Raw genomic sequence first — 14,106 nt, forward strand, 5'->3', positions numbered from 1 at the left:
TACAATGATTTAGCATATTGCCCCCCAACATTCTGGGTACTCATTTTACCGACCTCGGAAGGATGGAAGGCTGAGTCAACCTTGAGTCCCTGGTCAGGATCGAACTTGTAACCTTCTGGTTACAGGGCGGCAGTTTTACCACTGTGCCACCAGGGGCTCATGTACAATACAATGTGCTAGTTACAAAGCCCTAAACGGCTTAGGCCCTGGGTATCTAAGAGAGCGTCTTCTTCATTATGAGCCCCACCGCCCATTGAGGTCATCTGGGGAGGTCCATCTCCAGTTCCCGCCGACCCATTTGGTGGCTACACAGAGACAGGCCTTCTCAGTCACTGCCCCGAGAATGTGGAATACGCTCCCTTCTGAGATACGATCCTCCCCGTCTGGCAATTTTCAAAAAACACCTGAAAACCCATCTTTCCACCCAAGCTTTTTCAGCTTCCTAAATTTGGGGTTTTTAAATATTTGGTCTATTTTAGAATTCATAACCCAATTTGGGGTTTTTTTAATCACTGTAACTGTTTAATTGTTGTTTTTAAATGTTTTTAAATTGCTAATTGTTATGATGTTTTTTAATTTGTTTTAGCTCTTTACTGTTTTAGTGGTTTGTTTTAATTGGAAACCTCCCTGAGCTATTTTGGAAGGTTGGTATACAAATCAAATCAAATAAATAAATAAATAAATAAATAAATAAATAATTCAACCTTCTAAGGCAAGGTGAGGGGATTCTCCACACTGCTTGAGACCCAAATGTTGGGGTCCTTAGATGTTCACTGTGAATCTGGCTTGTCCTTGGTAAGCAACACTGCTGCTTGTGATGTTGATGTAAGATTCTTCTTGCTGGTTTTCTCTTCTCCATAGCAATTGACAAACCATATCCGAGAGACTCTGCCATCACTACGTAGCAAACTCCAGAGCCAGCTGCTGTCCCTAGAGAAAGAGGTGGAGGAATACAAGAACTTCTGCCCTGATGAGCCTATGGGGAAAACCAAAGCTTTGCTGCAGTAGGTCAAACCCAGAGAACTCTGTCTCGCTATGCTTTCAGGGAAACTCATGCTTGTGTTCTCTTAGGAGTTATGAAATGTAATGTTTGCTTTGGAGGGAGGACACGGGTGTCATGGCAAGCATTCAGAAGTGGCTCCTCTGTTTTTTACTTCTACAGCACCATTAATATGAATGGGGTTTTACAGAGTTCCATGAGCAAAAAAAAATAGGTCCCTGTCCTTGAAAAGCTTGTAGCTGAAATGCTACAAAACAGAGGGAAGGGAACAAGAGAAGGGATAGTAAGGGTGTGATCTGATGCAGTTAAATATACTTGGGGTTAGTTGCAGTTGAGTACTAAGAAGTTATACCAGTGGTTTGATGGAAAAGGTGGATTTTAAGGAGTGGGACACGAGTGTGAACTTGAAAGGAACCTTTTCAGAGGTGTCAGACAATAGAGGAAGGACAGCAGGCCTCTTCTCTCTTAAAAGAAAAGTCATCTCCTGCAACCTTTGGATTATAATTGGGATTTTGTGTTCTTTGCCCCTGCTAACTGGGCAAAGAGGCACATTTTTAATGTGGCGATTCTCTTTATTTAGCAGGGGGAGAGTAGTTGGCCCTATCCACCCCCAGCACAGTATCCCCAGTGACTGTTGCTGGTGCCTATCTTATGTTTCTTTTTAGATTGAGAGCCATTTGGGGACAGATATCCATCTTATTTATTTGTTATTTCTTTATATAAACCGCTTTGGAAACTTTTGTTGAAAAGCGGTATATAAATATTTCGTTGTTGGTTGTTGGGGTCATAAGTATGGGATGTAATGTCAAATCCAGATCTTTAGAATCTTCCTGTTAAAAGAAACAAACCACAATTCCAGCTTTTGGTTGTAGAGAACTGTTTAGAAATGCAGGCAAAGGCTATCAACTGACAAGAAACCAGAATAAGGATTAGGGTTAGGTCCCTAGGGTTAGTGTCAGTACTATCAGGGAGTGCCATGATCACTGCCATGCTCTGTGCTGGCTGGCTGCCACACGCTGTGCTCCAGACCCTGGAGCTCTGTGCAGGCTACCGTGCTCTGTGCTCCCAGACCTCACCACAATATTCCAGAGTATTTTAAAAGCTACCCCTTGGAAGTTGATAAAATCATGCTGTACCCTTATGCATATGCTTTACATAAGGTATATTTAAAGCTCGTTTCGGCAACCTTCTCTGCTATGTCCGGACAGCAATAATAGTGGGTCCTTGGTCTTTATTCTTGATCATAAAGCAAAGACCAGTATCTTTGGCACTTGTTGCTCAAAGCAATGTGACTCTTCCATGCTTCTGCTTCCAGTTCCCCAGTTGAACTTTCCTAGTGTGGGGGTGGGCACAAGGAAAAGCTGTCTATTTGGGTTGACTTCAGCTTGTAGGAAGCATTTTACCTAGCTACGGGCTGTTCTGTTGACTAAACCACTGTGAGAGGAAATTGCATCCATGTTACTAAGGTAACTTTATATAGAAATGAGCACATTGCTTTGCTTCACAATTCATATATTTACGGAGGGCATGGGGTTAGTTATCTAAACTATGCAAACATAATACATGTGATATTGGAGCATTGAGTCACTTACCGTGAAGGCTTCTTGTTGCTGGAGTCAAGGACGTCACGATGGGTTATCCCCCTTATGTGCTCCTAGGCAGGACTTTGTAACTAGTTTGAAAAAACCAGAAGCCTCTAGAGCCTGAGGGGGATGACTCCGCCCCCTGTTTTTTCAGTTCAAAGTTCAAAGGTATGACTGTAAACAACGTGTACCAAGAACGTATAAACAAAATAGAGATTATAAACATATAACTAACAGAAGAGAAACTATATCTCATAAGTCAAGGAGGTTGATGGTAACTTTCCTCCAAGTAGTGTGTTAAGATTCTTGCCGCATAACGTTGAGTCAATTGTGAATAATATGTCATGACCATAAGTAATCGAAGATGTGATACCCCAGGAGTAGAGAGGCGCATTAAGCCAGGAGAGCCGTGATGTCCTTGACTCCAGCAACAAGAAGAAGCCTTCATGGTAAGTCAACCAATGCTCCATTCCCAATTACTGGGTTCAAGGACATCACAGTGGGACATACCATAGCTTGTACATCACCTAGGGAGGGAGCTCTTTTGTCTACTCCTGGGGAAACACCTGCTGAAACACCCTTCTTCCGAAGGCATACATGTCAATTTTATAATGCCTTGTGAAAGTTGATGGATTCTTCCACGTAGCCGCCTTACAAATGTCCTGTAATGGTGCATTCACGTAGAAGGAGGCTGATGTCGCCGCCGCCCTTGTAGAATGTGTCATCATTTTCGTAGGTGGGTGAAGATGCTGTATCTCATATGCCAGTGTTATACATGCTTTGATCCATCTTGCAATGGTCGATGAAGACTCTGGCTTTCCCATTGATGCTGGTAGAAAGGATACAAAAATGGCGTCTGTCATGCGAAAAGATGCTGTCCGGTTTATATAGGTCTTAAGGCATTGTCTAACATCCAGTTTGTGCCATGGTTTTCCCCTTTGATGATTTGGATGTGGGCAGAATGACGGAAGAAAAACATGCTGTGATTGATGGAAAGGAGAAGCAATCTTAGGGCAAACAAAAGGATCAGGTATGAGACGTACAGAGTTCTTCGTGAATATGCAATATGACCTATATACAGATAAAGCTTGCAGCTCAGAAATGCGTTTCGCCGAGATAATTGCTACTAGAAATGCTAGCTTAAATGATAATCACCTTATTGGGATGGACTTAATCTGTTCAAAGGGCGAAGACTGTAAAGCCTTCAATACCGTGCCCAAGTTCCAAGAGGGGGAAACGGTGTGCCGTTGGTGGAGACAGGAGAGTAGCTCCCCTGAGAATGTGTTTCAGGTGTGGATGTGAAGTCATAGTTCTTGCAGAAACACCCAAGATTAGACCTACTAGCGATGCTATCTGTCTTTTTAGCGTATTAGGTTTCAACCCCACATCAAGGCCTTCTTGTAGGAATTGAATCGAATCAAAGCCTCTCCTCGGAACACTTTTTGGCGTTCTGACCACCTTAAAAATGCTCTCCGTGTACACTGGTACACCCGGTTCCTGGAAGGCCTTCGGGATGACAGGATGGTTTCAGACACCCTGTTTGAGTAACCTTGGTGTTTCAACAATCTCCGCTCAGTCTCCAAGCAGCAAGCTGTAACCAGCTTGGGTCTTGTTGTTGAACTGGCCCCTGTAGGAGTAGATGTGGTGTGACTGGAAGAAACCATGCTTCTGCTATGGCCAGGTGTAGAAGTTCCATGAACCATGGTCTCTTTGGCCAGAATGGAGCCACCCGTACCACTTCTGCTTGTAACATCCTGATATGCCTCAGCACCCTGGCTAACAGTGGAGTTGGTGGGAATGTGTATAGAATGCCCTATGGCCAATCTGCTGACAGGGCATCCGTGTCTTCCGCTTGTTCACATGGAAACCTGGATATGAATCTTGGAAGTTGAGCATTTTGTACAGTAGCAAATAGATCCAACACTGGGCTCTCTCATTGTTGGGCTACCTTATGAAATACTCTGCAGTTCAAGGCCCATTCACTTGGCATTGGGTCCTCTCGGCTGAGCCAGTCAGCCAGTTGATTCAGGTCTCCTCTCACATGGTGTGCCGCTAGTGACACAAGGTATGGTTCCGCCCAGGACATTAGAAGAACTGCTTCCACATGCAGGGCTTTTGACCATATGCCCCCTTCCCTGTTTACATGAGCCTTCGCTGTCATATTGTATTCTGGACCATGCCCTTGCAGTTCCTGATGAAACACACTTAGAGCGAAGCAAATAGCCCTTCATTCCAGCCAGTTTATACCGTGCTGCTGTTCGCTTACTGTCCTCCTCCCTTGTGCCGAGTATCGAAGGCAATGTGCCCCCCCAGCCCTTGTTGCTGGCGTTTGTTGTTACTATAATTTTGTGCGGGTGCAAAAATTGCTTTCCTCTCAGAAGATTTTGCTGTGATAGCCACCACTGGAGAGAGTGATGCACCTGGGGAGATAATTGCACACGCTTTTTGTTGGCTATAGCCTTTTGAAAAGGAGGGAGAAACCACTGGAGTTCCCTGAGGTGTAGTCTCACCCATGGGAATGCCTCCAATGTTGCCACCATCAGTCCCAGGAGTCTTGCCAATGAGAGCAGTGGTATTGAAGGAGTGGTCAGTGCCTCTTTGGCCTCCACATTGATCATGGTATATCTGTCCTGTGGCAAGAATAAATGGTCTTGGACTGTGTCTATCACCACCCCCAGGTGCTGTAGCTTGTGAGATGGAGACAGTTGGCTTTCCTTGAAGTTCACTAGGAACCCATGTTCCTGTAAGGCTTGTAGTGTGCTCTGTAGATCAGTTTCTGCTACTTCCCTGGACAATGACCAGATCAAAATATCATCCAGATAAGCAAAGATCCAAACCCCCTGGAGGCGGAGATGACCCATTAGGGGTGCTGAGACCTTTGTGAAGACCCTGGGGGTTGACAAAAGGCTGAACGGGAGTGCCATGTATTGGTAGTGTTTTCCTGAATATTTGAACCTGAGGAAGTGTCGGCTGCTGGGGTATATTGGAATATGAAGGTATGCCTCTTTCAGGTCCACAGAGGAGAAGAAATCCAGGTGTTGTAGGGCCCCTGCTACTACATAGGAACATAGGAAACTGCCATATACTGAGTCAGACCATTGGTCTATCTAGCTCAGTATTGTCTTCACAGACTGGCAGCGGCTTCTCCAAGGCTGCAGGCAGGAATCTCTCTCAGCCCTATCTTGGAGAAGCCAGGGAGGGAACTTGAAACCTCTTGCTCTTCCTAGAGCCTCTTCATCCCCTGAGGGGAATATCTTCCAGTGCTCACACATCAAGTCTCCCATTCATATGCAACCAGGGCAGACCCTGCTTAGCTATGGGGACAAGTCATACTTGCTACCACAAGACCAGCTCTCCTCTCTACTGATCTTAGAGATTCCATCCGGAACTTTTCGCACTTGACCCACCTGTTCAAGTATTTTAAATCTAGTTCTGCTCTTCTGGAACCATCCTTTTTGGAGACGGTAAACAAGATGGAATAGATTCCCCTTCCCTCCTGGTTTGGTGGCACTGGTTCTACTGCACCTATTTCCTGTAGACGTAAAATTTGTTTTTGCAATTCTAAGTGCTTGGAAATAGAGCGGGATCTTGGAGTTGGGAGGAACCTGTAGGAAGGAGGGGCTTCCAATTCTGTCTTGTAGCCATGTTGAATTATGGTAAGAACCCACCTGTCCATTATGGAATGTTTCCAAACGTGGAGAAATTGTGACAGGCGGCCCCCCAGCCATGGTTATGAGTCACGGTTGTTGCTTAGCTTGCTTGCTCTGGTTAAAGGTCTGTTGCTTCCAAAGCACCAGTTCTCCTGTTCCAAAGCTCCTGCCATTCTTGTTTTATTGCCTCAGTAAAGCATTCAGGCATTGGCAGCAAAATATCCCTAGACTTCGCTTTGGGAAATACCTTTGCTGTTTGGGTAGACTCTGGCGCTACCTTAGATTGTAGGCCAATAGTTGCTATGGCCCTGGTCATTAGCAGGTTAAAGTCTTCAGATACGAATAGACGTTGAGAAACATTATTTAGTCTTGATCTCCCCACCCACCCACCCCGCCTGACCCTTCTTCCTTGTCAGGTACCATATCCTGGTCCTGATTTCTCTCATCTCCCCCATCTGGTTCCCCTTCAGGATCACCTTCCAAGTCGATTAATGGCGTAAATGGCTTTTTATGCTTATCAGGGAGAATGGGTCTGGAGTTCAGTGTGTCAGGGTCCCCTAAATCTGGACCTGAGGAGTGTTATTCCAGTGTTGTTCTCTGGATTTGCCTTTAAAATCTTTAATCCCCTTTGAATGTTTTGTATGTGTTCTCTTTTCTGTTGCTTTCTTGGGGGTTGGGCTAGATGACCTTGAAGTAGTTTCCCCAGGTGAAGAGGAACTCTGCTTTTGCTTTTTGCATTTTTTTTGTTTTAACATGAGGCTTAAGCTGTTGAACAGTGTCAGTGATGTCATTTTTGAACCAAGCCTGCCACTCTGGGGAAACCACGTTGGGAAAGCTAGGGACTGGCATTGAGAGACCCGTGTGGGGGCTATTCTCTTTCTTTTTTAAATTAAACTGGCAGTGATAAGATAGAAAGGTTGCGGTCTGGAGCTGAGTTTATTTGGAAAATAATTGCAGGCCTCTACTTTCTTGGACAACAAGGAGGCTGAATCTTGCTGTAAGAGCTGTGTTGCTGGAGGGGTTGTAAATAATGCAAAAGGCAAAGCAGCAGAGCCAAACACAGACCCAAACACAAACTAGGAGACTTTCTGTTCCAAACCCAGGCCTGGGTGAAGGAAAAATGTCTTCAAAGTTAAATGAGACACTAATTGCTATGAAACAGTTACTAGAAGCTAATACTGGCACCCTCCAACAAGTAAGTCAGGATATACAAACACTTAATAAGAGAACATCAAATATTGAGGAGACAGTGGAAAAAATTGGCAGATGACAACAAAGAATTTAAAACAAGGGTGGAAAGCCTGGAGCAAGATGTGGGATCAGTAAGAGATGATAGGGGGAAATTATTAGATCAGATGGCTTTGTTGGAACTGAGGCAAAAAGAGCGTTTCCTGAGGTTTAGAGGAATCCAGAAAAAACTGGTCAAGATATCAAAAAAGTGCTTAGGGAGGAAATCGCACTACTTTTGGGAATTTCAAGTGAAGAGATGGAACAGCAGATAGATGCAGTTTTCCGTGTGAATTCTGAATATGCCACAAGAAACAAATTATTTAGGGATTGCATGGTTCAATTCAACAACAAATCAATTACAGAGCAGATACTGCAAGCACATTTTGCCAAAGCCCTTACCATTGAAGCTCAACAGATAAAAGTTCTGAAAGAAATACCATCCAGGATTTTAAGGAAACGTAAGGATTAAAAAATTTTAACAGATGCTTTAAACGCCAATGGAATATGTTTTAGATGGGAAGTACCTGAAGGGGTCTTCATTTTTTTTACAAGGGGAAAAGGAATAGATTCACAGAGCTCCTCAAAGCACAAGAATTTTGGTGGAAATACAAAAAAAACTTTAACTTCTGAGCACCCAGTGCCTTCAACACATAATTCTAACTAGCCAAGATGGATTATAAAATAGCTTCATGGAATGTAAATGGATTAAATAGCAAAACCAAAAGGGTAAAAGTTTTTCATTTTCTTAAAAAACAAAGCTTGGACATTGTATGCTTACAAGAGACACATATTAGAAAACAAGATAGAAAATATTTGATTAATAAGGCCTTGGGACAAGAATTAGTTTCCTCCGACAAGAAGAAAAAAAGAGTGGTAGTGCTTTATGTGAAACAACAATTTGAACCCAAGTTTATTTTTAAAGATAAAGAAGGTAGGGTGCTAGCTTTGGAAATTGTAGTTTCCGGAATCAAAACGGTGATAATTGGAATTTATGCACCCAATGAAAAAAAAGTAGAATTTTATAAATATTTAGAACAGAAGATGGCTGAGGTATCGAATGCTAATTTAGTTTTACTGGGAGATTTTAATGGGGTTGTTTCTACATCCTTGGATAGAAAATCTGATACGTCTGAAAGGAATCTGCAAGGCAAGCTACCTAAAGCTTTTTTTGATTTAGTAGAACATATGGATCTCTACGACTTGTGGAGAATCAAAAACTCAAATGCAAAGGAGTATACTTATATCTCTGAAAGATACAAATCTCATTCAAGGATAGATATGGTCTGGACATCTAAATCTATTACACCATGTTTGAAAAGAATGGATATCTTGCCCAGAACCTTTTCAGATCATAATGCAATTTGCTTTACATGGAAGAAGAGGGGAACTGTTTCCTTTCGCTGGAGACTGAATGAATACTTGCTGAAAAAAGCGGAAGTTGTGGAGAAAGCCAAAAGGAAGTTAAAGGACTATTTTGAACTGAATTTAAACCAAGGAATGGACAATAAGATAGTTTGGGATGCAGGAAAAGCGGTTATGAGAGGTTTTTTTATACAACAAAATGTATACTTTAAAAAACAAAGGGGACTGAAAAAAGAGGGATTATTGATGGAGATTTCTAAAAAAGAAAGAGAACTTCTATGGGCTAAGGACAAAAAGAAGATTACTCAAGTCATTAAAGTGCTTCAGCAGCAGCTGTTTATGTTACTATTAAATGAAGTTGAGCGGAACTTAAAATATGCGAAGCAAAAGTCATTTGAATTTGCAAACAAACCAGGCAAGTTGTTGGTTTGGAAAATTAGAAGTGAGAAAAAGAATAAGTATATATCCAAGATACCAACAAAAAATGGGCTTTCCTATGATGAAAGGGAAATAAAAAGGGAATTTTTTAGATATTATTCTGAATTATATACAGGAAATAAAGTAGAAGATATAAAAATCAACAAATTTCTAAAGACACAAAATATTCCAAAACTTTCTAAGGACCATATAGAAATTATGAATGCACCAATATCAATAATGGAAATAAGAGAAGCAATAAATCAAAGCAAAGCTAATAAGGCACCAGCCTAATAAGCCTGATGGGTTACCAGCTTCGTACTACAAATCTTTTAAAGATCAAATTTTACAGCCTTTGCAATGGATGATGAATGATATTTTGCAAAGAGGAATTATATTAGTACTGGAAGTCTTGGAAGTATGCCAATATTGCAGTAATTCCAAAACTGGATCAAGATTTAATGCAAGTCAAGAACTATAGGCCAATCTCACTCTTAAATAATGATTATAAACTTTTTGCTGCCATTTTGACAAGGAGAACGAAGGTTGTATTAAGACTTTTTATTCATGAAGATCAAGCAGGTTTTTTGCCAAAACAGCAATTAAGAGATAATGTGAGCACAGTTCTGAATGTATTGGAGTATTATGAAAAACACAATGATAAACAGATAGCTATGATCTTTCTGGATGCAGAGAAAGCATTTGACAATGTCTCCTGGCAGTTTATGTGGAGGCTACTGGATGTAATGGGAGCTGGTAATAATTTTATTAGGGCTATTAAGACAATATATTTGGAGCAATACGCTAAAATTATTATAAATGGGGAACTATTACAGAATTGTAAAATACAAAAAGGAACTAGACAAGGCTGTCCACTTTCCCCATTACTTTTTATATTAGTACTGGAAGTGCTTTGCAGAAAAATTTGAGAAGATGATCAAATACAAGGCCCGAAAGTTGGGAAACAAGAGTATAAACTTAGAGCCTTTGTGGATGATGTGGTGTTTTTTCTAGAAAATCCATTAGAGAAGATCGGAAGACTTTTGCAAAAAATACAACCATTTGGCCAGTTGGCCGGGTTTTATAGAAATAAGACTAAAACGAAGGTGTTGACAAAAAAATATGGACCAGAAATCTAATGATAGATTTTTTTGAAGTAAGTGAACTGAAAGTGGAGAAGAAAATTAAATACTTGGGCATCTGGTTGACAAACAAAAACTCTTTGTTGTTTTCAAATAATTATATTAAAATATGGGATATAGTAAAAACTGACTTGCAAAGATGGACTAGAATGAACTTATCTTGAATGGGAAGAATTTCAGTTGTGAAGATGAATGTTTTACCTAAAATGTTGTTTCTTTTTCAGACTATTCCTATAATTAACACCTTAACTTGTTTCAAGCAATGGCAAAAGGACATAACCAAATTTGTTTGGCAAGGGAAAAGACCAAGAATTAAATTTAAAAATTTAACAGATGCTAAAGAAAGAGGTGGTCTTACCCTGCCTGATTTACGGTTGTATTTTGATGCTGTTTGTTTGACGTGGTTAAAAGAATGGATAACATTAAGAAATCCCAGAATACTTGATCTGGAAGGATTCGATAGAAGGTTTGGATGGCATTCATATCTGTGGTACAATAAAAGTAAAGTGCATAAAGATTTTCTTAATCGTTATGTAAGAAGGAGTCTAATGAGAGTGTGGGTAAAATATAAAAAATGGTTGGAATCGAAGCTCCATTATGGTTATCCCCAATTGAAGCTTTAGCATGTAAAGAGACAAATATGCAATCTGAATGGGGTACCTATAGGGATTTGTTATGTTTCCAAGAAAAGGGCTGTAAATTAAAAAAAACCTAATCGAAGTACAAAATTTGGTTAGTAACTGATTTCAGTACCATCAGTTAAATGAAATCTATAAGAAGGATCTTAAAGTTGGATTTGAGGATCAGATGTCGAGATTTGAGAAGGAGCTGTGTGAAAACGATGAAAAATTAGTTTCTAAGATGTATAAGTCGTTGCTTTTGGAGGAGACAAGAGATGAAGTGGTTAAAACAACTATGATAAAATGGGCTCAAGATGTGGGTCATAATATAGATATGGCAGCTTGGGAAAAATTATGGAAAATGGATTTAAAGTTGACCGCATGTTATACTTTAAAAGAAAATTATTATAAGATGATGTATAGGTGGTACTTGACACCCAAAAAAATAGCATTAATGTATAAAAATGTTCCAAACAAATGTTGGAAATGTGGACATTGTGAAGGAACTTTTTTTCGTATGTGGCAGTCTTGCAGGAAGGCAAAGGCCTTTTGGGGTATGATATATAATGAGTTGAAGAAATTTTTTTAAATGATATTTCCTAAGAGGCCAGAATCCTTCCTGCTGGGAATAATGCAAGAAGAGTTTTCCAGAAGAAACTTAACATTTTTTATGTATGCAACCATGGCGGCCAGAATAGTATATGCGCAGAAATGGAAGGACAGTGAAATGCCCTCAAAAGAAGATTGGTTGATAAAAATTTTGGAATATGCTGAGATGGCAAAACTTACAGTACTGATAAGGGATGAAAACTTGGAATCTTTTAAAGAAGATTGGAAACCATTCTTACTATACTTAAAGAACAATTTTTCTAATATGGACCTTTCAGCAGGGTTTGAAATTTAGTAATAATAGCAGGTTGGGTAGAGCAAAATCGATTTTGCAATGTGTAGGATATATGTTTTGAATTACTATAGCAATGGTTGACTTGTATATTTAATGAATCACGCAGATTGATGAGCGGGAAGTCTATATTTACTTAATTAGATGTAACGGGATTGTTAAGATATTGTAAAAACCAATAAAAATTTTAAAAAGAAGGAAAAAAAGAAGAAGAAAAAGACCTGTAATAGATAAGCAACCTGTCTTTTCTGATGGGCTAGACCTGGCACCTGCCGATTTCAGCAGGCCTTGACATAGTAAAAAACCTGACGTGAGTCATTCTTTTCTCTCTCTCTGCAGGATGGTCCGACAGTTTGCAAAAGACTTTAGTAAGCAGATTGAAGGTTCTGGAGACCAGGTAGACACACTAGAATTATCCGGTGGAGCCCGAATCAACCGCATTTTCCAGGAGAGGTTCCCCTTGGAGTTAGTCAAGGTAAAATGGTAGGATTTTCTTTCCAGGTGTGTGGTGTACGTCGTTTTAAGATTTTTACTGTGCCTTTAAGTGGTTTGGAAATGTAAGCCAGCTGAAGGGAGTCAATAGATAAAAAGGGCAAGAAGCAGCAGAAGCAAGCTTGGTCAGCTCTAACTGTGTGTTAGAGATGTCTTGTGGGAACTGATCTTAATAAAAGTATTTTGTGGACCTTTCTGCTACCTTGTCTCAGATACAACAAGTTGTGGGGATGATTTTCAAGTGTGTTCAGCCAGGTCACAGCTGTGCGTCTCATGTACTGTGGGCCTATGCCTTACTCAAGAAGTTGATCTCAAATAGCCATGCCTCTTTTCTGCCCCACTTGGGGAAAATCAGTCCCTTCTCAGCAGGGATTTTCATGCTGCCTCTGGTAGTCTCTTAGGAGTACCTAAAGTGTATTGGTGTCTATATAACAATGCCAGAAGCGTCTGAGCCAAGATGGGTGACCTGGAGTACTTGGTTACTAATGAAAACAACATTATTATTATTATTATTACTACTACTACTACTACTACTACCTTTATATCCCGCTCTTCCTCCAAGAAGCCCAGAGCGGTGTACTACATACTTGAGTTTCTCTTTCACAACAACCCTGTGAAGTAGGTTAGGCTGAGAAAGAAGTGACTGGCCCAGAGTCACCCAGCTAGTTTTTATGGCTGAATGGGGATTTGAACTCGGGTCTCCCCAGTCCTAGTCCAGCACTCTAACCACTACACCACGCTTGCTCATAGACAAAGTGGGTGTAACAGAAACCTGGTGGAATGGTTAGAACCTGTGAGACATGATTAATCCTGGATATAAACTCTATAGAAGGGACAGGGAGGGGAAGATTGGGGGAGGAGTAGCACTGTATATCAAAGAAGGGATAGAGTCCAATAAGCTAGAAAACCTAGGTGGACTGGAGTCCTCAACAGAATCATTATGGGTAACATTACGAGGACTGAAAGGAAATGTCTTACCTAGGGACTTGCTATCGCCCTCTGGATCAAAGCGCTGGAGTGACCTGGAGTTGGAGAAATAAATAAGAGAGGCATCAAAGAGAGACAGGGCAGTAATAATGGGTGACTTCAACTGCCCACACATAGACTGGTAAAATTCACATTCAGGTAATGACAGAGAGGCCACATTTCTAGATGTGCTAAATGACTGTGCCTTAGAACAGTTAGTCGCAGAACCAACCAGAGAGGTGGCATCTTTGGATTCAATCCTGAGTGGTGCCCAGGACCTGGTGCGAGATGTTAGAGTTGCAGAACCATTGGGTAGCAGTGACCATAGGACTGATCTAATTCAGCATATATGCAAGTGGAGAATTGTCAAGGAAGTCCAACACTGATGCGTTGGACTTCAGAAGAGGCAACTTCTCAAAAATTAGGGGACTGGTAAGAAGGAAGTTGAAAGGGAAAGTCAGGAGGGTCAGATCACTCCAGAAAGCATGGAACTTATTTAAAAACACAGTACTAGAAGCACAGTTTGAATGTATACCAAGAAGGAGGAAAGGTACCACCAAGTTCAGGAGGATGCCAGTGTGGCTAACAAGTAGGGTCAGGGAAGCTATAAAAGGGAAGAAAGAAGACTTCCTTCAGAAAATGGAAGTCCTGTCCAAATGAAGAGAACAGGAAGGAACATAATCTCTGGCAAAATAAATGCAAGGAGACAATAAGGTTTGCAAAGTGGCAGTTTGAGGAGCATA

General features: G+C 41.0%; 1 protein-coding gene across 9 annotated transcripts in view; it reads left to right on the forward strand.

Annotated features, from left to right (window-relative positions):
- LOC128345446 (dynamin-2-like) overlaps positions 1–14,106 on the forward strand; it is a 283,195-nt gene that overhangs the window by 11,720 nt on the left and 257,369 nt on the right. For all 9 annotated transcript variants that reach the window (XR_008316477.1, XR_008316476.1, XR_008316475.1 and 6 more), the window contains 2 exons: positions 862–1,004; positions 12,245–12,380. Coding sequence is in view for 6 of the 9 variants with exons in the window: in XM_053297381.1 (XP_053153356.1) it covers positions 862–1,004; positions 12,245–12,380 (279 nt within the window). In the remaining 3 variants the exon portion in view is untranslated. The remainder of the gene's footprint in view (positions 1–861; positions 1,005–12,244; positions 12,381–14,106) is intronic.

The sequence above is a fragment of the Hemicordylus capensis genome, chromosome 2 (genome assembly GCF_027244095.1).
Source record: "Hemicordylus capensis ecotype Gifberg chromosome 2, rHemCap1.1.pri, whole genome shotgun sequence".
NCBI classification, from domain to species: Eukaryota; Metazoa; Chordata; class Lepidosauria; order Squamata; family Cordylidae; genus Hemicordylus; species Hemicordylus capensis.